The 24754-nt window shown below is 43.9% G+C and overlaps 1 protein-coding gene across 1 annotated transcript in view; it reads right to left on the bottom strand.

The window, feature by feature from the left end:
- LOC147701321 (putative methyltransferase DDB_G0268948) overlaps window positions 1–24754 on the bottom strand; it is a 496840-nt gene that overhangs the window by 232194 nt on the left and 239892 nt on the right. The window contains exon 3 of the mRNA XM_086928630.1: window positions 5861–6018. Within this exon, the coding sequence (XP_086784756.1) occupies window positions 5861–6018 (158 nt within the window). The remainder of the gene's footprint in view (window positions 1–5860; window positions 6019–24754) is intronic.

Below are 24754 nucleotides of genomic sequence, written 5' to 3' on the forward strand. Positions count from 1 at the left end.
CTGCTGTAAAGCAAATCAAAGTTCATTTACAATTGCAAACCTAACTGTGTTACAATCTATACATTTACTGCAAACTACTTATCACTTACCTGTGCCAGGGTTGCTTGGTTCAAGGAAATAAAATAACTAAAAGAATATTTTTGATACAAAAACAAATGGTCTGAAGTTCACTCTTTGTGTGTGAATTAATTTGCTGAGTGTGTACAACAAATGCTTGACAATATCCTCTGATACTGCCTTACTGCTCGACCACACTACCACAAATAGAGAGTAGGGTGCTATCTAACTTTACCTCTGCCTACCTTTGTGGTTCCACTGAACTCTACACACTATAGCTCACTTTGGTATAGTATATACAGAGCCGGCTTCCTACAGGCAGGCACTGAGCACAGTATGAGCACAGACGGGCACAGATGGGATTGCTTTATGCACCCTCTTGGGTGCCCCAGTGGGGCATCTACTATGTGGACATGCATCCGAAGGTGTGGGAAGGGCGTGGCCAGGAGCGCTTCTTGGTGCAATTAAAATCAATAAAGTGCAGGAAAGAAAACAGTGAACTGGGGTCCAGCATCGCCCACTATTTACCACAAGCTCCTTTGTGGAGTGTAGCAACTGGTAAAATAAGATAATCTAAACGAAATATGGGAACATACAAACCCATTCGATTAAAATCAAGCAATGCCAGAACCGCTCTGTCAAGTTGGAGGTTGAAATGGGACTCGGGAGCCAGGCTCCGTCCAGAGGGCACACTAGATCTATGAGGAAAGAAAATGCGGTAAATTCACTGGCAGCCTCAGAAGGCTGCGCGGATGCGCTGACAAGCTGGTATAGTCGGGCATCCAGGGGTGTGGTGAGAGCATGGTCTAGATGGCTATACGATGTGATGAAAAAATAAAAAAAGTGCAGGCATAGAAAACAGCGAACGGAGGTTCAGCAACACCCACAATATAGTTCAAAAGTTTTATATTTACCGGTGAGGCTGAATTCCAGGGTGTGGTTTGTGAACTAATGATCTAAGTGCCCTCTTGACCACAAAACAAGGGACAAGGGCTCCTGTGGGTATCAACTCGTAAAGCCATAGGTCTAAGAAGCGTTGCAACCTTTTTGAAATCCAACTAAGTGTAAGTTATTGTGGTGAGACCATCCCTCAGCGCCTTACACGTGTGGCACAAATTCTCTGGCCACATAGGTATGTTTGGATACAGTGGCCTGTAAGGACGTGACTAAATCTTGCAACCCTGAGACCTGGGTCTCAGGGATCTTCTCCACAGCATTGTGAAGGTCTTGTCACAGTAATTTCACCTCCGAGCCAACAGACCATTTTGTTCATCCAATATATCATGTGATTGATTGATGGTGGCCATCAGAGCCGTATTATTTGGGGCAGCCCCCTCCAGGCCCTTTGTTGTTACATGTTATGTCTGGGTATATTTATCTATTGTCCTTTGGTTTGGTGTCAGTGGGCCTATGCCCTTCATCATATTTTGCAGTCAGTCTTGGATGCAATCCCTCAACGTTGACTTGATTAATATGCCTATGACCCTTCTGGCCCCCAACTTGACTCCCTAGGGTGGCACGAGCAGTCAGTTTTACAACGCCCCAATTTAACACTGAGTTCTGACGCGTGCTAGAATTTTTCTTCTGCAAGGCTCCAGAATAGGCAGGTAGGCAGGTGAGATTGGCAAGTCCCAGATTGAATTTTCATTCGAGCTTCAGTAAAATCTACTTTAATGGCTGCAGTCTCCTACACAGTACATGGCACAATTCACGCTTATTTTCAGCACTGCTTGCACTACTGATGATATATTGCAGCACGAGCACCAGTTGGCAAAATTCCACTGTACCCCGATGAGTTTTTATGTTACTCTGCAGAATTCCACAGATTGAAACTAAGTGAGCTCCACCCACCCATATTCTAAACGTTTGCCTTTGAAGTGCACCGATGCCCTGCCTTCATGGCCCTGGCTCCAGACTAACTGCCGGGGTATGCAACCCTTTGTGTCGCCACATGACACAGCCTATTTAAGTGTAAGTGTGTCTAGGCCCAGTTCCTCCCATCCATCCTGTTAGTGAAAGCCCATCCAGTCACACCCACGCTCTCCTCTGTGTGTGGCTATCTAGGAGGAATCCACAAACCTCAACTGTTAGCTCAATCCAGTCATGTGACCCAGGCAGGCTGTAGACACCGAATAGCTAAGGTAAGAAAAAGGCAACTTTCTAAAAAGTGATTTTTTTTTTACAATTGTATTTTAAAATTCGACTTTACCATAAGTTAGGACAAATTGTGATTCCAGAGACACCAAACATGATCTCATTATCTCTTACCATTTGGAAATTGCACTTATCAAAAGTAATAAGGCAACTCCAATGTTATCCAACAGAAAAGATACGTCTCAAAGGAGTAAAAAACAATTGTAAGTTTTCTTCACTACCAGGACATGGAAGACTTAAAGGTAGTACTACTGATTTTTTAATACTTGAACATCACCCCTCCTTCAACGCCTCCACTGACTGCCTCTTAATCAAAGAGCTAAATTTAAGGGCCTCTGCATCGTTCACAAAGCTATTCACGTCCGGGTCCCAGTGTATATTAAACAACGTCTTTAGAAATATACAACTGGCCATTCACTTAGGTCCTCCGCGGACTGCCTTTTAAAATGCCCTCGCTTCAACTACGTCACCAAAGGAGGACAAGCCTTCTCTAGCTACATACCCACTCATTGGAACAAACTGCCTAGCCACATCCGTGCGGAAAGCCGCCTTCTTCCTTTCAGAAAACAACTAAAAACCATCCTGTTCACAGAGGCTTGGACACAATCGCCCTGCTAATCTACCTGGAGCCAACGTCTATCTTCTTACAGCGCTTAGAGACCTTCTGGTATTAAGCGCTTAAAAATTCCAAATTAACATAACATAACATAACATTGCATTCTGCCCTCTGGGCTGTCTATGGTGTACCCTGGGTGAACGTATATGTATTAAAAAGGAAGGTTTGAGCCTGGCAAAAGGTTCATTTTACCAATACAAAATGGCAGTTTAAAACTGTACACAGAGACCCTGCAATGGCAGACATGGGACATGTTTAAAGGACTACTTAAGAGGGTGGTACAGTCAGTGCTGCAGGCCCACTAGTAGCATTTAATTTACAGGCCCTGTGCACATGTAGTGCAATAGAATATACAAAAACTCTCCTGCCTGTATATTACTTTAATAGGCGGAATCTCTTACCATCATAACAGCGCTCACTAGGAGTCCAGGGAAAGCCAAGAAACAGCAATGACTATAGGTGTAACTGAGCTAAATACACATACAATAAAGAGTGATTATACAATGAAAATACAAAACTGTATGTTGTCATTTCATTGTAAATATTAAATGTCAAAAACTTAAATAGTGTGTGATCACATCTATAGTACTTCTATATAAATTAAAAGAAAAAACATAAGAATCAGTCACCAAGTCTGAGAATATCACAGCCTCTAATCAAAACATCTAGACATACCACATGCATACAACATCTAGCTCACACATTCTAACAACAAAAAAATATATATTGAGGTAGAGAGTAACCAAAACCATACAATGTTACAAGATGGCATATGGTAGTAATAAATGCTTCTATAGAAATAGTAATTATATAATAAGACTCAATGTCTTGAGACAATACTCTCTTCAGTCACTGGTTATACTGGGTATTATTGTAGAAAAAATTATATGATGATGAGTTTCAATGTCCTGAGCATAGGCTATCTCGGATCACTAGTAAATTATTGGCAAAACAATTACTATCCTATCTTGTTGGTCTCCAGAGCTTGCACCGATGTGCATTTTGGTGATGACCCTTGCAAGAAGGTTGCACTTTCTTCAGGGTATTAAAAGAATGAGAGGATCGAAGGGTCTTGGTGTCAACAGTAGACACTGTCCAGGTAGGGGAACTAATCATATCAATGTCCTGGTACAGCGGAATAAAGTGCAAGTAACAGGAAGTCCAACATGGGAATGATGTTCCTGAATTTGCCTTAAAGTCGATCACTCAGCAGCTGACTGCAGAAAAATGTAGTTGCGACCAGGAGTGAAGTACTTGGTAAATTAAAAAGTGGTTTGAGACAATCTCTCCGTATGCTTTTAAACACCTACAAACACGAAGGTCTGGTGCTCACTGGTATTGAGTCGTGGCTTCCCGGATCCTACAGTTCATACGGCTGTTGGTGGGGTATTTTTGGTATACCTGTGCTTATGTAGTGCATCATTACTAGGGACTTATGAGTAAATTAAATATACTAATCGGGAATAAACCAATCTTGCTATCTTTTAAGAAAACAGCACAAGAACTTTAGCACTTGTTACCAGTGGTAAAGTGTGCATTGTCCTAAGGCCAGCAAAAATGAAGTGAGTGAAAACAGGACACCTGAAGGCAAAAAGAAAGGGGGAAACCACAAGTTTACTAAAGGACATTATGATTGCTAAACACATTTTCAAAAATTGTGAGTCCATGAGTAATCTTGGAGATCAAATGAGATCAGGACAAAATCCATTTGACTAGAGTTGCCTCTAACGGTAAAAGTTGACCTCAATACTGGGGATAAGAAAGAGAATCAAGAGAAAAACACAAACACAACTTTAGTAGTAGCGAATTAAGAATTTCTTCATAAGGGCTGTGACAAAAATAGTTAGAGCTTCACCTCTAGGATTAATTATTCCACAGGACATCTTGGATAACAGCTGACATTATTGTATATTAAAATCTCCAGCCCTATCAAAGATATGGCACAACTTTGGTTATTTCAAAATCAGGTTAAAAGCCTCACATCTCTTCAAGTCGTCATTTCACCAGCTGCTCATGAATGGATGGCAACTGGAAGGACAATGAACATGTGATGGAGATCAGGGAGATCAATAGACTGCAGATATGCAGGCATTTAATTTAAGATTGAAATTCAGGATTATAAATTGGTTCATTTTGGTTCTTTAAGATAATTGGTGGATAACGCTTTGAAAAATAATTGGATTCCCTTAAAAGTGGTATACATACTTTTTATATTTGGCTCATTTTGTAACGATTCATTTGATGGAGGAACTAAAAGAGAACTTTTGAGGTATTTAGAAAAATATTCCTAATATATTAGCTTGTGAGGATATATGATGAAGCCCCAAAGAAGCTTCAGTTCACTTTAAGCTGCAAAACATGTGTTGGTTGTACAACAACAAAGAAGAAAATTATTGCACCTGATTTGAATAGAAAGTGACTATTTGAATTTGAAATTGCTTGGCTGTACTACATTTAAATGAGCAACACTGAATTCTGGAAGACATTTTTAGGCCTGGGTGGTGAACTTCGCTCCGCTCACAGAGTTTGCAGAGTTTTCTGCACTCAGTGGATCTCGCAGAGCACAGAACACTCTGCTTCGGGATGTTCAGTTGAGTTTTTTCCCCGCTCATGATCAAAATGGTAAGTTTGTGAACAGTAATTTGCCACTATCAGAATTTTGCGGAGTTTTTTGTAACTTCGCGGAGTTCCGCATAGCAAAACTCCGCAAACTACACCGATGCCTAGAAATGTTATGCATGTAAAGTTACAAACTTGCAAAATGAAAATGAAGAAGTAAAACAATTATTATTGTATTGCTACATTCAATAAATAAATGTATTTGTTCTTTAATTTAAAACACATTAATATGTTTTTTCTTTTTAGGACTCCACCAATTTGTAACATTTGTTCTAACAATGATTCACAAAATTTTCACACTACAGTTGTTTTCCGGGGTTGGGTCTAGCAGGGCCATTTCTAACCAAAAACCCCTGTTTTTTCACATTTCTGTACATACTATGAAACCTCTACTAAAAGCTAATGATAACTTACACATAGGCTACATTGGGGATTGAGCCAAAACTCTTGGCCACTTGAATTTGAGACTCACTGATGTCGATCCCAACCACCTTCTGGAAATGAGGAGCCAAGAAACGAGTACTCTGTCCTGTACCACAGCCAACATCGACTGCTAGCCCACAGGGATTCTTCTGTTAGAAAGAAAGAAAGGACTTAGCAAGATTATCACAGATATAAATTTCCTTGATCAATATCTATATTTATTGTACAATCCAAATGTTAAAGTGACTGTATATTTAGGAGACTACGTCATATGATATTAATGTTTTAATCTAAAAAAAGCATGAACATTGAATTGTTTTAGTTAGCTGAGCTTGTACCTCCGCCATGCACTGCATATAACCTCACATATTACACTCATGACATGTTGTATGATATCACTGGTGACAACACTAATGACATCATCCAATGAGTCCTTCTCAATTTAGTGAATGGCACAATAGGTTTTGCAGTCTATAGGTAGCATTTTGCTTTTTAGTACAACTGTTTTTTTTCACCATAGACTGTGGCCTTACTAGAAAAGTAAGTATGCTAGCAGGGGTTTAGTAAAATGCACCATGTTTTAGTGGTCAAATCATGTACACTGAGGAATGTGAAGCAGTACTCCAGTGTGCAGAATTTAGAATATAGGAGCATCACTCCACACAACTGGGTTAACGACGCAAAAACAGGCACTTTTTCACTGAAAAAAATAAAAGGTAATGAGACATCATATCCAGGTGAAAAGGCATTTAAAACAGATCATTTTAAATGAAGAAATCCACTCAAATTCACAAGTTATAGTTATCTAAAAATACCAATAACTCCTGCACTAAAGTAACAATAGCCATCCCCTTTGCAATGCAGAGTGTTGTTAGCAAATGTGTAGTTGTGGATGATGCAATGATGTTATCAATGTTGTGATAGAACATGGAAAGAGTGATGTAATTTTGGAGGTTCTTAGCAGTGCATGGCAAGGACCTGAGTTATAGTCACTATAGTGCCCAAGCCAGCTCCTGCACTGCTGTGCATTTTTGTTGACTGGTTTGAGTTCCCAGTTTCCAACTGGTGCACACAGTACCTTTATTTCTTTTTAAAAAAAAGCTACTCATAGCAAGGGGAGCCATTCTTGCACTGCTTAGCTGGATGTCTGCCTGACACCACTCCCATTGAGCTGCCATTTTATTTCTTACTGCCCGGTCCATGCGGCCATGGTAACTTGCGAGAGGGCACAATGGCATCTCCTCCTCTTTACTTCAGGGTGTTGGGGATGGGTCCTGGGACTCCAAAAGGCTGGCCTCCTGCTGGTCTCATGATCTGACCCACAGGGACGCAAATGACTTGATTCACCTTGGACCCACACCAGAACCCAGCCTGAGTGAATCCCTAAGTGGTGCCTCAACAGTCCTGGACCCTCGGAGGTGGTGCTGAAGATGATCAGATAGCCAAAACTTAAAGGTCGGGACTTAGAATATGTTTGGTGAACAAATGCTCAGAGAATGAGGAGGCGACTAGGACCAACCAGCTTGTCTATCCGCCGGAGGGACATCGCCAGTCAGATTGACTTTACTGCTTCTCAAACCATGCCCTCCACAGCAGTATATCCTTTTCAGTGGTTCTTTGCAAAAGGGGTATCCAGTCTTGTGGAACTGTCTTTGGCTACAACCCTATGCCTCAATCGCAGGAGAATTTTGACTTTCATTTCAGAGACACAGGGCCTGATTTAGGTCTTGGCGGATAAGATACTCAATCCTAATGGTGACGGATATCCAGTCTGCCGAAATATAAATCCCATTGGATATAATGGCATATATATTTTGGCAGATGGGATATCCGTCACTGTTGTGATGGAGTATCCAATCTGCAGACATCTAAATCAGGCCTTAAGTCTAAACTTAGAAATCTTCATCGCAGCTTCAACCTCCTGCAGCCTTGCTGAACCTTCTCAGAACACTTTTTTGCAAACTTTCTTCCAAGTCGGAAGGTAAGCACAGTCCGGACCCAATACACTTCTTTTTTCCCAACCGCAGTTTGATCTTTTGGGTGCTAGATTTTACTCATAATTCCAGTTATACCAATTACAATTTGTGTCATCAACACAAGGCCCCTAAAGATAATGTCAATAGGCCTGGGGCTTACAAAAAGAATTGAGCGTAAGGAAAAGGCATCATCAAAAATTACAAACGGGAACGTGCCTAAATAATAAAAAGTTTCTGAGGCATCTCAGGGTAGGACTGTATACGCAAAAAATGCAGCAACAGCCTCCAATATGAAATCACTGTCATCATCCGAAAACAGTTCAGCCATCCAATTAAGCAGCGGAAAAGAACATACGTGCTCCTCCAGCATTGGATCCTCTAGCAGCATCAGAGGACAACTCAGTGGGTTTTCAAGAACGCTATGTGCCAAGAACTCATGCGCTGCTGCGAGTATGTTCCAATGACCCATTAGTCCATGCATCGCTGCCAAGGCCATAATCCTGTTGCCACAACAAACCAACTCATGAGCAACTATGGGGCTCATCAGATGATTAAAATCGACGTCAGGAGACACCGTCAAGCAGAGACACAAATCAAGGGCCCATTCGAAATCGCAGCTCAGGCAATGAAAAACAGGCTGGACACATGTGAAATAGGAAAATCGAAACGATAATCCAAATGCCGTGCTTAAAGTCGCAAGCGGCAGGGTGCCATAGTAATCAAGCATCCGGTTGCGAAACAGCAGTAGGAGGGGCTCTGCGGCTTCCAGCACAGGACGGGCATCCATGTTTAATAAAACAAAATATAATCAAAACGCCTGCAGCTAATGCCAGCAAAACCGGGAAGCCACCAAACAGACTCGAAAATATAGAATGGAAAAAGCTAGGGATGATTCCAAATATCTTCTCGAATGAAGTCAAGAGACCACTGCTAACTAATTTAAAAAAGTGAGCCAGGCCAGAAGTGGAGGAGGCATTGAAGATTTGGTGAACCAGCTCGCTGAAATGTAACAGTAAATCAGTATTCAAAAGGGCCTGCACCTCTGTGCGCTTGTTAGCTATGTGAAGGACGAATGTTTCTCGGGCCGAACTCAGGGCCACTTCTTTTTGAGACAAAAGGGCTCTTATTCTAGTCATACCATTGAACTCTGCTTTCAAGGTTGGGATGCGCGGTCAGATGGATACGGCTGAACTCCCATGCGTAGGGGGCTACAGAACATTTTTGCAACAAACGACACGTTCTGATACAGTTACCTCATAAGCGACACCTTTAATTAAACCGCAACACTCCTTGTTATTCAACAGTAAATAACTACCATTCGCTAATAATGTGAATGTGGGAACTATTGCAGGAACTGGAGTACCTTTTAAAAAACAGGCTAAATTAGGCCGGTTCTGATTACAAGAACCACGTAACTGGATGTGTCTGCATATCAATGAATGGTCAGGGGACTCTGTGCATTCTTCCCCATTAAGATACACTTCTTTCCCGTCTTTCAGGCATCTATAAGTGAATGGAAGAGACCACACCTCATGGAGGAATGAGTTCCCTAATGGTTCATATCTCCCTAGAGCTATGTAACGCATACAATTAGTAAATTTGTACAAGGCAAATGGTAATGTGATTAATCCGTGGATAAGCCACGTTGCAGAAGTAGCTTCAGCTACAGAGAACGGTAAAGATTCCAACCTCTCAATGTGTATCATGGAAAATGAAGCATCACGCATTGAAAGCATGCGTTGTTTGTCAGTTAAATTAAAAGGGGCAAAAAGAGAGGAAACGTTCATGTAACTCCAAGGCACAAGACCAGCCTTAAGTGTCTGCAAGGTCCATGCAAACTGCATAATAGAACGCAATTGATTTTGACCATGGTACAAAACAGACACCTCATCATGTACAATGTCAACAACAGAAGATACAATATTATTCAACGTGTAAATGCGGGAAGAAAGCATGTTAATACTGTTATCGACAACTGCAAGCACTTTTTCTAAATTAGCTTGATCTATTGCTCTTAGGCGCTTAGCAGCTTCAACCTGTGAAGTTTTCAAGATTTCATTGTAAATTGCATAAATCCATCTTTTAGATCTACCATTAGGCGGGCCCTTTATGAAATCATTTAAATCCACATCATCAGTCAGCTTGGAAAGATGTAATTTAACAGCAGCTAATGTAGAATGCTGTAGCCAATTCTGACATAATTTGCCAACTGAGTAAGTGGTGACAGAACGGACAGCATCAAAACGTGGATCAGGCCTGACTTGTGTAAAACCTTCAGTTAAACCCAAAAAGTGACGTTGACAAGAATCAAAGCTTCTGTGCCACATCAGCCAACCCTTTAGATCCAAACTGGATATATAGAAGGATGAATTGTGCATTAACGTTTGCAATTCTCGAATGGAAAACTGTGTAAAATTATTCCAACCCGAATATTCTTCTAAATCAGGAATAGAAGGGGTATTTAATTTTTTTGAAGTAGCCAATCCAAAGCATGTTTTCTGGAAAATGGTAGAATTTTAAAACAACAAATGATTTGGGATGAGACATGCACGGTGCAAAGCCTCAGTGCCTTGTACCTGCCAACTTTTAGAGCCCCAAACCAATTTAAGGTCAATGGTTTCCTTCCATAGCTCGTAGCCCTCTGCAGCTAACTTGTCTAGAAACGACTTCGAATACAACAATTTAGTATCGGTAAGTCGAACTTTGGACATGGGCTTTTGTGTCATCTTAAAGAAAAAGGACTCAGGACTTGATTGATTAAAGTCGGTAAAATAAGTGTACTTTTTCAAAATGTACTGCAGCTGCCTTGTAACGGTGCTGGGCAATGTTCCCACTGTGTGTAATTTACAGTACCCCTTCTGGAACTTGTTTTATGCAGGAAATGGTTACCACAATGTTGAAAGCAAAATAAATCACAATAATTAGCAGATTCTAAATACAAATCTACAGCATCAAAGGCAGCATCATATTTCAAGTTAGAAAATAATGATTCTTCGGCCTTAACATCCCAATCATCAGAACGTATGTTTTGTTTCACCACATCCCCCATGTTCACTCTGAGTACATTAGGGACATTAACCACTTCAGTTGCTCTATGAATTTGAAATTGAACTGCATCCCACACAATCCCATCAAGAACCGACCAAGCAGTGATGTGTACAAAATTCAAGTCTCTCTTCAGTCTGTGTGCAGAATGGGACGAGGAAAGGGGGGACAAAGTTCCATTAAGGTGCTGAATGCATATTCTCTCCTCTACATAGTGTCCATCGATCAGACGGAAAAAATAAAACACAAAACCAATTGACATAAAAAGATACACTGAAAAAAGCACCAGCCAAATATATGTCCATGGAGGGACCAAAAAATGTTTTTTAAATAATGTGGCATATGTTGCTAGATTTGAGGGTTTCTTCGAATTTACTGAAACAGAGTCAAATGAAGAATCGGGAGTCTGTGGTCAAACGTGTCTGTATATTAGGGCGACAAGTTCCTCAACGGACCTCTTCTTTATGTTTTCAGCGCTCCGTGAATCGAGACTTCAGCGAGACCGAAGTTAAATTCATAAGGCTCGCAGGTAAAAGTCTTTTTCTGAACTCGTAACGACTTGCTTGCATTCAAATAACAGAATACTATATTGATGGGCAAATGCAAATTCCGGTCCCATTCAGGTTTCTTCACGTAAACTCGGCCCAGAACAATACAGGTGAGCTCATAGCAAGAGTGCATGTGTGTAAAACATGACATTTGTTCTCCCTTCCGTTAACATAACCTTAAAATTACCTTCCTTCTTCTGTTGCAGATATCTCTATATTTAAAAATATTCAGGTAAAATTAGCTAGGTAATATTTATTTTTCTGACAATACTCCATAGCGCTAATGTAATGAATTACCCCTTTCTAATCGTGTTACATTTCTCTTTAGATAGAACACTGCCAATTGACTATAACAAGTTTACAAGGGATAATATAATTTTCCCATATACGTGGTAAGAATAGACAGAACTCTTAAACTCAGAAACCTCTGAAAGCACCAATAGTAATACAATCTCCTTGTTGTTTTTTTTCTCTTAAAACAGACCCCCGACGAAGGAGCCTTAGCCCCGAAATGCATTGGGTTTTTATTTACATTATGTTTCAGGAAATGTAAATTTGTTTGTTTTCACAATGTTATAATGATGAAATAATTGCTAATGGCGTAAGCAATCATGTATGAGTATAAAAATTACAAGTGATGTTCTTTATCATTTTTGAAAAACGGATAAAAATAAATTGAATGTACTAAAGGAGAATTTGAATTTCTGTAGTGCGTACTGGAGTCCTGGTGACTTGTTGCACCAGGCCACATATATTCTTAATCTAGTGGGCAGGCACTAATCTAGTACAGCACACATACCTAACCAACATTTCAAAATAAGTTTTAATTGAGTGCAGAACGTTTCTTCATTCATTTTGTATATCAGGCACCGACAAATCAGCAGGATAGGCATAGTCAATGTCATCAATGTTATTAACGTGAAAAGTATTTAATAAAGGGTTGGAAATGGCAGGCATCTCGAGGGACACTTCTGGCTCAGCATTAGAAATAGTGGCCAACACAGAATTTCTCTCAACCGAAGGACAGGAGACCGCCGGTGTCATACTATGAAGAATCGGCCACCCTGTGTAACTTGACATTGTCAATTGAGATAAACCTGTTTTCCTTACGACCAGGAAGTGGTGGTAAAATGACTGTTCTTGTGCCCTTCACTCCAAGAACGGGAACCGGTGCTCGATAGGAAGGACCACTTTCTTTCTTGTTATCGATCTTCTCTCGAACCAGTTCTCCAACTTTGGGTAGCCAGCCAACTACCGGGATCTGCAACGCATTATCCGATGTGGAGGGCAAATGTTCCTTTGCAAGACTATCTCTGGTCTTTTGTAGATCCTGTAAAACATTGCAATGTTCATCTACATCAAAGGCCGTGGGTTGAGCCACGCAGTCTAGACCGTCGAGGTCAGGGACATACATCTTGATACCAAAGAGCATTTCGTACGGGGTCCGCCCACCCAGAGACCTTCTAGGGAGATTGTTTAGAGCACGCTGCACGCCATTAAGGTGGGCTAACCAGTTTCTGCCTGTGCCTATAACTCTAGCTGTCAAAGATTGTTTTAAGTCACGGTTCATTTGCTCCACTACACTATTACCCTCAGGTCTGTATGGAGACGAAAACTTAACTTGGACCCCCAACAAAATCATAGCATCCTCATACGCTTTAGAGGCGAAAGCCGGACCCTGATCCGAAAGGAAGGTACCACAGGCAAAAATCCCTGCAAAGACACGCAAATCTCTTATGATAGTCCGTGAATCAGCGCTGAGATGGGGCCATACCCACACAAAGCGTGTGCATGAATCAACTGCTACTAAGATGTATTTATACGCAGTATCAGAAGAAAAAGGACCGCAGTGATCTAAATAAGTGCAACCCAGTTGTTTATTAGATATGTACAATTGTGTCTGAGGCGGACGCGCAGCAGTCGAAGGCTTGATCTGCTGGCAAATGTCACATTGAAGGACATAATCACGCGTCTGTTTGTACAGCCCCTGCCACCAGAATCTCTGTTGTAGCTGAGTTACAGTGGCTGAGACGCCCGCATGCGCAGACGCCACACCTTCAAGCGCCGCTGTAATCAAAGTAGCTCTGCAATCCGAGTTGGGAATTAAACATTTAACAACATCAGGAATTTTCACATAAGGAACCTTATCGGGACTTAAGTGGTATGTGTACTTCGAAGGGAACCCCGCAGGATATTTACCTCCCTTCTCAGTGGCAGCAACTGCCGCCAAGATGTCAACATCTATTTTACTTTTGGACCGTGTAACAGCTGCAACTAAGTATTTAGATACTGCAGATTTCGCCGCTTTATCAGCAAGCGAGTTACCGACAGCGTGGACTCCTACACGCTGATGGCCGAGAGTATGAATCACAAACACAAGTGGCACCCGCTCTTTAAGCTCAGCCACTCGGACCCAGATCATTTTATGTTTTATTGTGCTACCCTTGGAATCACGAAAGTCATTCTGAATAAAAAAGAACAAGTTCTCATTGTAAGACTGGAAACAGTAGTAAGAATCACTTACGACTAGAGTTGTCACACAAGGATCTGCATACTCCAATAGGCAACTGAGATAGCTCCCTCTTGACCTATAAATACATTTGTTATTGGAGTAATCTCTCAAACACAGGGCATATACCAACAATGTCTACACAAAATGTGAATTGTTTTTCATTTTATTTCATTTTCAGTAAAAAAAGTCAATTTTTTCATTTTTATCATAATTTTCAAGTGTAGCAATTATAAAAATATATACATATTACGAAAAGGCTTCAGAGAAAATTATTTTTCACCATATCGAAGCTATGCATATATGTCTATTTAGGTTCATGAAGACACAATTAAATATATACAACACAGGTAAAGAGCCACACACGCACAACACATACATACTACCTAAACATCCATCACCTCACAAAAACAACAATTATGTCCTATAGCATTGAATCTGGTGTCCACTACATGACCAATGTCATGAGATTTTTTTTTTTTTTTTTTTTTTAAAGAAAAGAAAGAGAAGGTCGACGCGTTTCGGTGGAGATAGCAGAAGTACGGACCACCTTCTTCAGGACCAAAACAGATACAGTGCGGTATAGGACCTCTGAACCTGGAATGTAAATCTCTGTCAAAAGATGGACATATATGTTGAGATGTTTTTTAAGGATGGCGACACTCTGACACGTAATCTGGCGGTAGGCGCAGTCAGATATACGTAATTTTTAGTCAGAATAAAACAAGCAGCTAACAGCTGATTGGTATGCAAAATGGCAGAACGAGGCAGGGGGCGGCTATTTGTAGTCTATCGGTTTGGTATTTTTCCTTTATTCAATGGTGTAGAGGGGATGCCACCTTTTTCTGTGTTATACACTTGCAGTTTGAGTGTCCTGATCGTCATACGAGTATTACGGCGCGTTTCAAGAGTCCAAAATTTCTAATCCCCTTCAACGAGCCGCCACCGCCGCCGCCATCGTCCTCAATTTGTTCGATACTGCATCACAGAAAAAGGTGATGTTCCCTCTACACCATTGAATAAAGAAAAATTCCAAACCGATAGACTACAAATAGCCGCCCCCTGCCTCGTTCTGCCATTTTGCATACCAATCAGCTGTTAGCTGCTTGTTTATATCTGACTGCTCCTACCGCCAGATTACGTGTCAGAGTGTCACCATCCTTAAAAAACATCTCAACGTATATGTCCTTCTTTCAAAAGAGATTTACATTCCAGGTTCAGAGGTCCTATACCGCACTGTATCTGTTTTGGTCCTGAAGAAGGTGGTCCGTACTTCTGCTATCTCCACCGAAACACGTCGACCTTCTCTTTCTTTTCTTTAAAAAAAAAAAAAAAAAAAAAAATCTTATGACTTTGGTCATGTAGTGGACACCAGATTCAATGCTATAGGACATAATTGTTGTTGGTTTTGTGAGGTGATGGATGTTTAGGTAGTATGTATGTGTTGTGCGTGGGTGGCTTTTTACCTGTGTTGTATATATTTAATTGTGTCTTCATGAACCTAAATAGACATATATGCATAGCTTCGATATGGTGAAAAATAATTTTCTCTGAAGCCTTTTCGTAAAATGTATATATTTTTATAATTGTTTCACTTGAAAATTATGATAAAAATGACAAAATTGACTTTTTTTACTGAAAATGAAATAAAATGAAAAGCAATTCACATTTCGTTTAGACATTGTTGGTACATGCCCTGTGTTTGAGAGATTACTCCAATGACAAATGTATTTATAGGTCAAGAGGGAGCTATCTCAGTTGCCTGTTGTTCTTTTCCCCTCTACTAGCTGACCTGAAAGTAAATCCTAGAGGGGGTCCCCATTCTTTCACTATTCTGCGTACTCCAATGCAAGCATCAGAGCACAAAGCTCTGCTAATTGTGCAGTGCAGTCTCCTAGTGTCTGCGTGTGCACGACACTGGACTTGAACTCATCGTTCACCATGGCACCGACCACAATGGTGCATGCGGAAACGTAGGCATGTTTAGAGCCATGCGCAACCTGCGCCGAACCATAAGTGTAAATGATGCAATGGAAATCCTCCAGGGGTCGCATTGCTGAAGGAGCCGGATGAACAAATTCATACTGTAAGTACTCCTGCGACCGTAATGAGGCGTAAAAAATAAACGTGACATCCTGGGATGTCAAGGACGCAGCCCATTGAATCCACAGAGGTTTAGAATTTGGTACACTGACTTTTGTGACTGCCTCCAAGGCAGGACACGGGGTAACAACCAACATGCGCTTTCCCTGTGACAGGGCTCGTTCCTTAAGAATCACCATCTGCACAGCCGTCAAAACTTTCTCCACAGTGGAAAAGCGCAATTCAGCCGAAGTGTACAAGTGTGACTTGTAAGCAATAGGTACTGTGTCTCCTTCATTAAAAGTCATGTACGTGAAACCCACCGTCCCAGGGATAATTCTTATCACCAGGTTGGTTTGGTTATCACGAGTCAGTAAGAATTTAGAAGTGAGCAGATCAGCTTGCAAAGACTGCAGAATAGCCGAATGCTCTGTCAGCCAGCATGATTTGGAAAAAGTTGGTTGTATCAAAGCATACTAAGGCTTGATACGCTGGGCATATTCCAGAATGTATGTCCTCCCGAAATTCAAGAAGCCCAGTAACAATTGTAATTTTTTCAGTGTTGATGGAGCGCGCAATTGTGCGCATTTCTCCAGGAAGTGAGGAGCTAATCCTTTTCCCTCATTGTTGAGCTCGTAGCCCTGAAACAACACTGTGACCTCTGCAATGTGCGATTTTGCAAAGTTGAATTTGGAACCTAAGGAGGCAAAGGCATAAAATAATCCCGTTGACCCGACACAGATGCTCCCGAAGTTCGTCGTCTGTGAGATATATGTCATCCACATACGAACAAGCATCTGGGTCGATTCCCTCCAATAGGGAGACAATGCGGGCAGTGAAAATCCCAGGACTATTCTCATAGCCCATAGGCAAACGCCGACATTTTTGAACACCGCCGCAAGTAAAGGATGTCCATTGGGAACTTAGAGCATCCAATCGATGGGCATAAAAACCGTTGGAAATGTCAAGCGTGGTTTTAAACCGCTTACGCACAAGACTATTCACTAGAGCAGAGCCGTGGGTATTCTGTACTGCACAGTTACGGCAATGCGAGTTTAAATGCCGGTAATCCAATATCAAACGATATAAACCGTCTGGCTTGTTCACAGTAAAAAGAGGGTTATTCATTGGTGACACACATGTTTCAATTACACCTTGATATTCTAATTGTTCAAGGATAGCAGCAACGGAAGCCTTTGCTTCATGACGTATGGGATATTGAGGTTGAGGTTGTGGCTGAGCCCGTAAAGGAATCTCATGGCATGGGGACAATTTATCCCAACCACATTGATTGTGGTACACAGCCGGCGCTAGAGCCAGAGCCCACTCTTCTGCAAAGTGCAGTGCATCCTCTTTTGAGACTGTGTTCACGAAACTGGGGTGGATCACCTCCTCCCCTCGCGGAGCTGCGAGCACAAAAGGTGGGGGCCAGTCAGCCTCCGAAAGCAAAATGTCACATGTAGACGAAAGATTTTCCCAAAATACCCCTTTTATGGTTCGCTGTATGTCACCCTCGATTAACAGGACAATTTCAAAAAGTCTATCAGGGGGAGCAACTCTGGTATCAGCTGTTTCAATGACAACATAAGTATCAGTCGCTTTCACCTTCAGTAGTGGACGGAGGGCCTCTCTCACTATGGTAATCTCTGCCGCGCTGTCCAGCAAGGTCAGAGCCCACGTCAGATTCTGAAGCCGCGTTCTCATTATCTGGGGCATATCGATGCGCTATTAAGGCTGCAACTTTCTTCTTGGCAAACTGCGGTCTCTTAGGCGTAGAGCCTTCCTGCTTTTCTGCACTGTTCCTCGGGCTGGGCTGGTCACGTCCTTGCTGGCCACCCCGACCCCTGCCGCCCCCTCCACCACCAGTTGTCGGGGCCGATGAGTCCTGAAAGGAACGAGGAGAGCGTTGGTCAGAAGCCTGAAAGCGATCAGGAGTCTTAATCGTCGCGCGATCGCGCACGTCATAAACACGTTCCGACGGCGCAGGTAACGGAGACGCAGGACGAGAATTCTGGGTCTGTTGTTGTTGCTGTTGCTTTCCCTGTTTCTGTTTTTTAGGCCAATTTTGTTTTTTGGACTTGGGCTGAACTTCCGTTTCCGAAGGTTGTCTCTGGGGCTACTTCTTCTCCTTAACAGAAAAAGGCTTAAGACCCTTGGCATTGCGACCCAAGGTTTTATAAGCCGCCACAATGATATTCGCTAACTGTCTGGGTTTCTCGGCATTGGGAAGCGCCGCCAACGCATTAGCCACCTGAAACTTCACTGCATCTCCCTTGACATTCGCAAGGATCAGATCGCAAACCACATCAAAGTTGCCACACAGGCGCATGCCCAATTCAACCGCAGACTCCAGTCCGTGATCATCCTGAACACATTTAAGGACCGAAGATAACACGGACATAGACGGGGTGCCGTAGCACCTCGCATAGACCGCTGCAAAAGTCTTACCCCAGGTCTCACAGTCAATGAGCTCAGGGGCCAAATCCTTCGGTAAACTAAGCGTAAGAATCCAGTGTTTTTCACCAGGAGTCGTAATAGGAAACACAGCTTCCTGCTGGTCAAACTTCTCGGCAAGCCAGAAAGGAAAATCATCCTTATCCTGGGGCTTCTTGCCCATGACCGCATTCACCATGACAGGACTGATTTTCAAACCACCCTGCCCGTCCGGAAGAGCCACACTCCCAGGAGCTCCACCGGGAAGATTACGGCCCATGTAATGCACTAAGGCTCTAATCACGGTAGTCGTTGGAGTTCAGCCACGTTAAAATTGCCGTGTAGAGGATGAGGAGTAAATCCAGCCAAAACAGGCCAACTGGAATGGACAAAGGACCTAACCTCAGAGCGGTTAAAGAATGGGGTAGGGCGCCACCAAACCAAACTCCATGCTGCCAAACGTCAATAGGAACTTCCTGTGCCCTGTACGAAGTATACTCATTAGGTACAGCTGTGGGAGTGTACGCATGGAACACACCAGAATTAGCGTCCACCGACGGAAATGTCACCCACGAATAAAACAGTTCGTAAGGATAAGCATGTTCTGCACTCACCACCATGATCACGGCCAAGCGTACCAAAGGCAGATTGTACATCCGCAAATGATCTTGGACTGCAATGTGACTATGCTGCGGAATGTCCACGGCAGCCATGACAGCACAGGAAATACGAAAAACAAAGTAAACTGTGTAGCACAACTGGGTAGTAATTCAAGGAAACCTTTTTAGTAAGAATCAAGCTTGAAAAGACCTATGTCAAAATAGGTAGGTTTGTCCGACACCACTGTTTTCCGGAAACGGCAGTGAAGGGGTTAAGGAATGAATGATATACTACTCGAGTGTCATGATATAAGGCCAACAACGTATGGGCGCCACACTTCTCTGTGAACTCCAGAGGCTGCAGCAGCCCCTCCCTGAGCTCCAACAGACCGAGGGCAGGCCCATTGTCATTCCAATTGAGGCTAATTATCCACTTTGGAATGACAACGCGCCAGCCCTCTGCCTTTAGCACATCAAGTGAGTGAGATCGGAGTTGGTGATTACCAGGGCCTGACTGGGTACAGAAACCGGACCTCGCAAACTGCTCAGCGGGTCTCCCCTGGGGTGAGAGGGAGTGCAGCCCAGCAGCTTGAGCATATGCGCTTTTTGTTTTGGGCAATAAATCTGCCTTTTACCAAGTGAACTCACAAATAAGAATTAGTGGTCGTATTTCAGAGACCAGTTTCACCCAGACCTATAAAAAAAAGCTTAATTGCACTGTTGTAATGCTTTGTACCTTCCTGTACTTACTACAGACTTCTTGCTCCCACCCATTGCCACTTGTGTTCAGCGGTCCTTATTGTCGGGAGTTGAGAGACATTTCTTGATTTTCTCATCATCATTAATTTGCAAATCAATAGGATTATCTCTCTTTTGATATTAGTCCTTATCACCGTCAAACCTATCCCTGTGTTATATTTGTTTATTTATTTACTATGCATTTATTTTTATAGTTTTATATAGTGCAAACTTAACATTAAAGGTATAAGAGCACTTTACATTAAAAGTTTCATACATACATTTTTCATTTCTTTTCGGCGAAATTCACAAAGTACCAGTATTAGGTCACAGATAATATTTCCAGTTCCATTTCAGTTGTGGCCGATTTTGGTACAGGGGGACGATATTGCCAACCCCCAGTAACAAAATCAGCCTCCGAGGAGCCCCAAACCGGCCCCCTACCTAGCAGCCTACCGGGGAAAAGTCTGATGCCCACTATGGCCATTCCGGGCCTGGTGATTACAGAGGAGCTTTCCCCAGACAGAGTACTGTGGGGAACTTGACACCTTGTGTAATTTGTTAATGTTGTACACGGATTGAACTGGGCAGGAGCAGTGGGAGCAGTGAATGGACAGAAGAGGTGACAGGAAAGGAGAGGTAGTAGGGCAGGAGAGGTGACCGGGCAGGAGAAGTAACAGGTAGGCGGAGTGACTGACAGGAGAAGTAACGGATAGGAGAAGCGACAGGGCAGGAGAGTTGACGTGTCAAGAGCAGTAGCGGGACAGGAGAGGTGACAGGAAAGGAGAGGTGAGAGGGCAGGAGAAGTGAAGGGGCAGGAGAAGTGACGAGGAGGAGAAGTGACTGTGCGGGAGAAGTTAAGGGGCAGGAGCGGCGATTAGGCATGGACAGGAGCGGTAACCGGCAGGAGCAGTGTACGGATAGGGGCAGTGAACGGATAAGAGCTGTGAACGGGGCAGGAGAAGTGATGGGACAGAAGAAGTTATGGGGCTGGAGCGGTGATCGGGCAGAAGTGCTGACAAGACAGGAGCAGTGAACGGGCAGGAGCAGTGAACGGGCAGGAGCTGTGACGGGGCAGGAAAAGTGACGGGGTGGCAAATGTGATGAGGCAGGAAAAGTGAGAGGCCAGGAGCAGTGACAGGGCAGGAGAGGCAACAGGAAAGGAGAGGTGACTGGGCAGGAGAGGTAATTGGGCAGGAGAAGTGACGGGGCAGGAGAAGTGACGGAGCAGGAGAAGTGATCGGGCAGGAGAGGTGACGGGGCAGGAGAGATGACGGGGCAGGAGAGATGACGGGGCAGGCAGGGTGATGGGGCAGGGAAGGTGACGGGCAGGAGAGGTGACGGGGCAGGAGAGGTGACGGGCATGAGCTAGAGCAGTAACCGGCCGGGAACGGTAAAAGGACAGGAGCGGTGAAAGGACAGGAGCGGTGAATGGGACAGGAGCAGTGAACAGGACAGGAACAGTGAACAGGGCAGGAGCAGTGAATGGGGCAGGAGCAGTAAACATTGCAGGAGCGAGCAGTGAACGGGGTAGGAGCTGTGAACTGCGCAGGAGCAGTGAACGGGGCAGGAGCAGTGACGGGGTAGGAGCAGTGCCAGGGCAGGAGAAGTGAGGGGGCAGGAGAGGCGACAGGGCAAGAGAGGTGACGTGGAAGGTGAGGCAACAGGGCAGAAGAGGTGACTGGGCAGGAGAGGTAATGGGGCAGGAGAAGTGATGAAGCAGTAGAAGTAATGGGGCAGGAGCGGTGATTAGGCATGAGCAGGAGCAGTGAATGGGGCAGGAGCAGTGAACAGGGCGGGAGCAGCGAACGGAGCAGGAGCAGTGAACAGGGCAGTGAATGGGGCAGAAGCAGTGAATGAGGCAGGAGCAGTAAATGGGGCAGGAGTAGTGAATTGGGCAGGAGCAATGAACGGGGCAGAAGTGACGGTGCAGGAAAAGTGACAGGACAGGGAAGTGACGGGACAGGAAAGTGACAGGACAGAAGAAGTGACGTGACAGGAAAAGTGACGGAACAGGAGAAGTGACGGGACAGGAGTAGTGACGGAAGTGGAGAAGTGACGGGACTGGAGAAGTGACGGGACTGGAGAAGTGACGGGACAGGAGAAGTGACGGGACAGGAGAAGTGATGGGGAAGGAGAGGCAACAGGGCAGGAGAAGTGACGGGGCAGGAGAAGTGACAGGCAGGAGAAGTGACTGGGCAAATGAAGTGATGGGCAGATGACATGACGGGCAGGTGACGTGACAGGGCAGGAGAGGAAGGGTGACCAGGCTGGAGAAGTGACCAGGCCGGAGAAGTGACGGGGCAGGAGTGGTGGTGAGCAAAAAACAATGGATTTTTAATCCCAGATTTCTGAACTGGGGTGAATGTATGACATTGTTCTGCATTCTGTCCATCAATTGTTCTTTTTGCATTTGTCATCCCGAGTGGGACGGGTATGCCCAGACTTGGGTTCTGTGCTCTCCATGCCACTGGAATCAAGCTATCCTGGCTGATGAGGACTGAAAGCCCAAAACCGGTCCTAGGATGCTTGCTTCCAGTCCAGGGAGGTCCTGGCTTGGCAGTTCAGGCTGGGCTGTTACGTGGAGAAGTGTGGCTCAGGGGTTAGAGGCGGCAGACCCGGAAGCTGAGATCGGTCCTGGACCAGGGTTCAATTCCCCGCCTCGGCGGGTCTTGGGCTAAAAATTCCACGGGCTCGATAATTCTCGCTCCGGTGCCTTCTCGACTCACGGGTTCACACTCTGCGACTCTGGGCAATAGCTTGCTTAATCTCCACAACGGCCCCTCGCGGCGGGATGCCTGACTTTCACCTTGTGGATACCCGCTGGGGCTATCACACAGGGGAATATCAGGACGGGTTCCCTAAGCAAGCGCCGGGACACCCACTGCGGGTAGCTGTGCGCTATATAAGCTCAACTACATTTACATTTACACATTACCATGAGGCTCAGGGTCAAGACTGATTTGCTTATGGCTAGGTCCAAACTGGAAGTTGGTGAGCAAAGAAACAATGGATTTAGGCCCAGATCTCTGTACTGGGGTGAATGTATGATATTGTTCTGCATTCTGTCCACCAGTTGTTCTTTTTGCTATATTATGATTGAGCAGCTAGCTGGCTGACATGAATATGAAGGAGCCTTTGTGGGTTTCCGTGAGTCTAGATTCCCCTGAAGAGTCCCTTTCTCTTCTGAGCCCTGCTTAAAACATGTGTACAGGAGGAGCCCTGTATTCATGACCTCAAAGTTTGAGACAAAAAATATTCATGGATTTATGAACAACGTATTAAGGTAACATGTTGTTAATGCTTATATTTCAAACGCTTTACATAAACCTGTATTCCCTATGAGTGTTTGCTTTTCCTGAATTAAACCTCAAATAAACATGTTTATCCAATAACGTTATAAGCTGTAACTGGTCAGTGAAATGCTAAACGTACAAAAAATTGGTATGTTTCGCTATTTCTAGCCACACCCCTGACTCCGCCTACTGATTCATTCTTCGGTTATTCCCGCCCCCTGATTCTCCACCCACAGTTCCCCTACTTCGACCACTGTGCGTGAATCATGAATGACAGCGCAAAGTGAGATTGGTATTGATGTACTTAAAGTGCCATAGCACGGACATTTGTTTTCTTCAAGAAAAACACCTGAATAAGCAAACTTCATTGTGCTTGCGGGCGAGCTGGATAGGGTAACCACATGTGGCATGCTATTCTAAATACGCAAGAGGGGCGGCTATTCTGATTATAAAAGGGGTTCATTGGCGCACGCGGACGGTGACTACTTTGGTAACAATGAGGGAGCGGTGGGCTCCCACTCTATACTCTGGAAGGCAGGTAAGGTGATGATTAGGGGCGAATGTATTGTTAAGCAGGCAGGCATTCTCTGGGAGCTTCGACAGGATTTACACCATCTCGAAAAGGAGATCCGAGCTCTCGAGTGTGAATCTTACGCTACTCAGGGGACATCGCCATTTTGAATATGAACCCTTCACGGAAGAAGAGGTTGTGCAGGTCCTTAGGGTTCTCCATGGTAGACAAGGTACCTGGCTTAGACGGCTTAACAGCCATATTTTATAAAGAGTATGCGTTTCTTTTTGGCACCACATTTGATGAATAGGTTCAGTGAATCTTTGGAGAAATTAGTGGTACTCCCAACACTTAGAAATGCATTCATCATCACTATCCTAAGACCCAATAAGGACCAGCAGCAGTGCAAGTCATACAGGCCCCTCTCCATGATTAATGTGGATAATAAAATATTAGTCAAATTGATTGCTTCACAGCTCCTTCCTCTGCTTTCTTTAATTGCCCACCCTGCTCAATCGGTTTTTTGTCCCTGGGAGAGCCACTGAGCATAATTAGAGCACCTTTTTTGATGTCCACCAGGCGATTGAACCAGCAATTTTTGGGAATGCCACTAAGGCATTTGATTCACTCAAATGGATGTACCTGTTTGCCTTGTTTGCCTAGGGTATCAGTCCTAAGTTTTTTCTGTTGATTGGTCTTCTCTATACGAGCCCTTTGGTGCGTCTTCAAATTAACGGAGGGGTCACGCCTTCATTTTCAGTTTCTCGGGGCACGCAACCGGGATGTCCGCTATCACTTATACTTTTTGCTATTGAACCCTTTGTAGCACATTCCAACAGCATCATGCAAGTCAGGGCCTGGTGTGCACCCCTACTGTGGAGCTGGTCTCTATGTATGCAGATAATGTCACATTATAGGTTAACCTTTTTGGTTTTCACTCACAGATGCCACCGAGAAGTTCTTCTGAAAATACCCCCTTTTCTGGGTGCAGGACCAAATAATATTTGAGAATATGGCTGAGCCGAGAAGTGGACATCCTTTAGAAAGCTAACTATGGGTGCGTGATAGACTGGCTTGACGGGCGAGTGGCTACATGGGATTGCGTTCGCCTTTCTACGGCAGGACTACTGGCTATAGCCAAATGATTA

Source organism: Lissotriton vulgaris, chromosome 7, assembly GCF_964263255.1.
Source record: "Lissotriton vulgaris chromosome 7, aLisVul1.2, whole genome shotgun sequence".
In the NCBI taxonomy this organism is placed as follows: Eukaryota; Metazoa; Chordata; class Amphibia; order Caudata; family Salamandridae; genus Lissotriton; species Lissotriton vulgaris.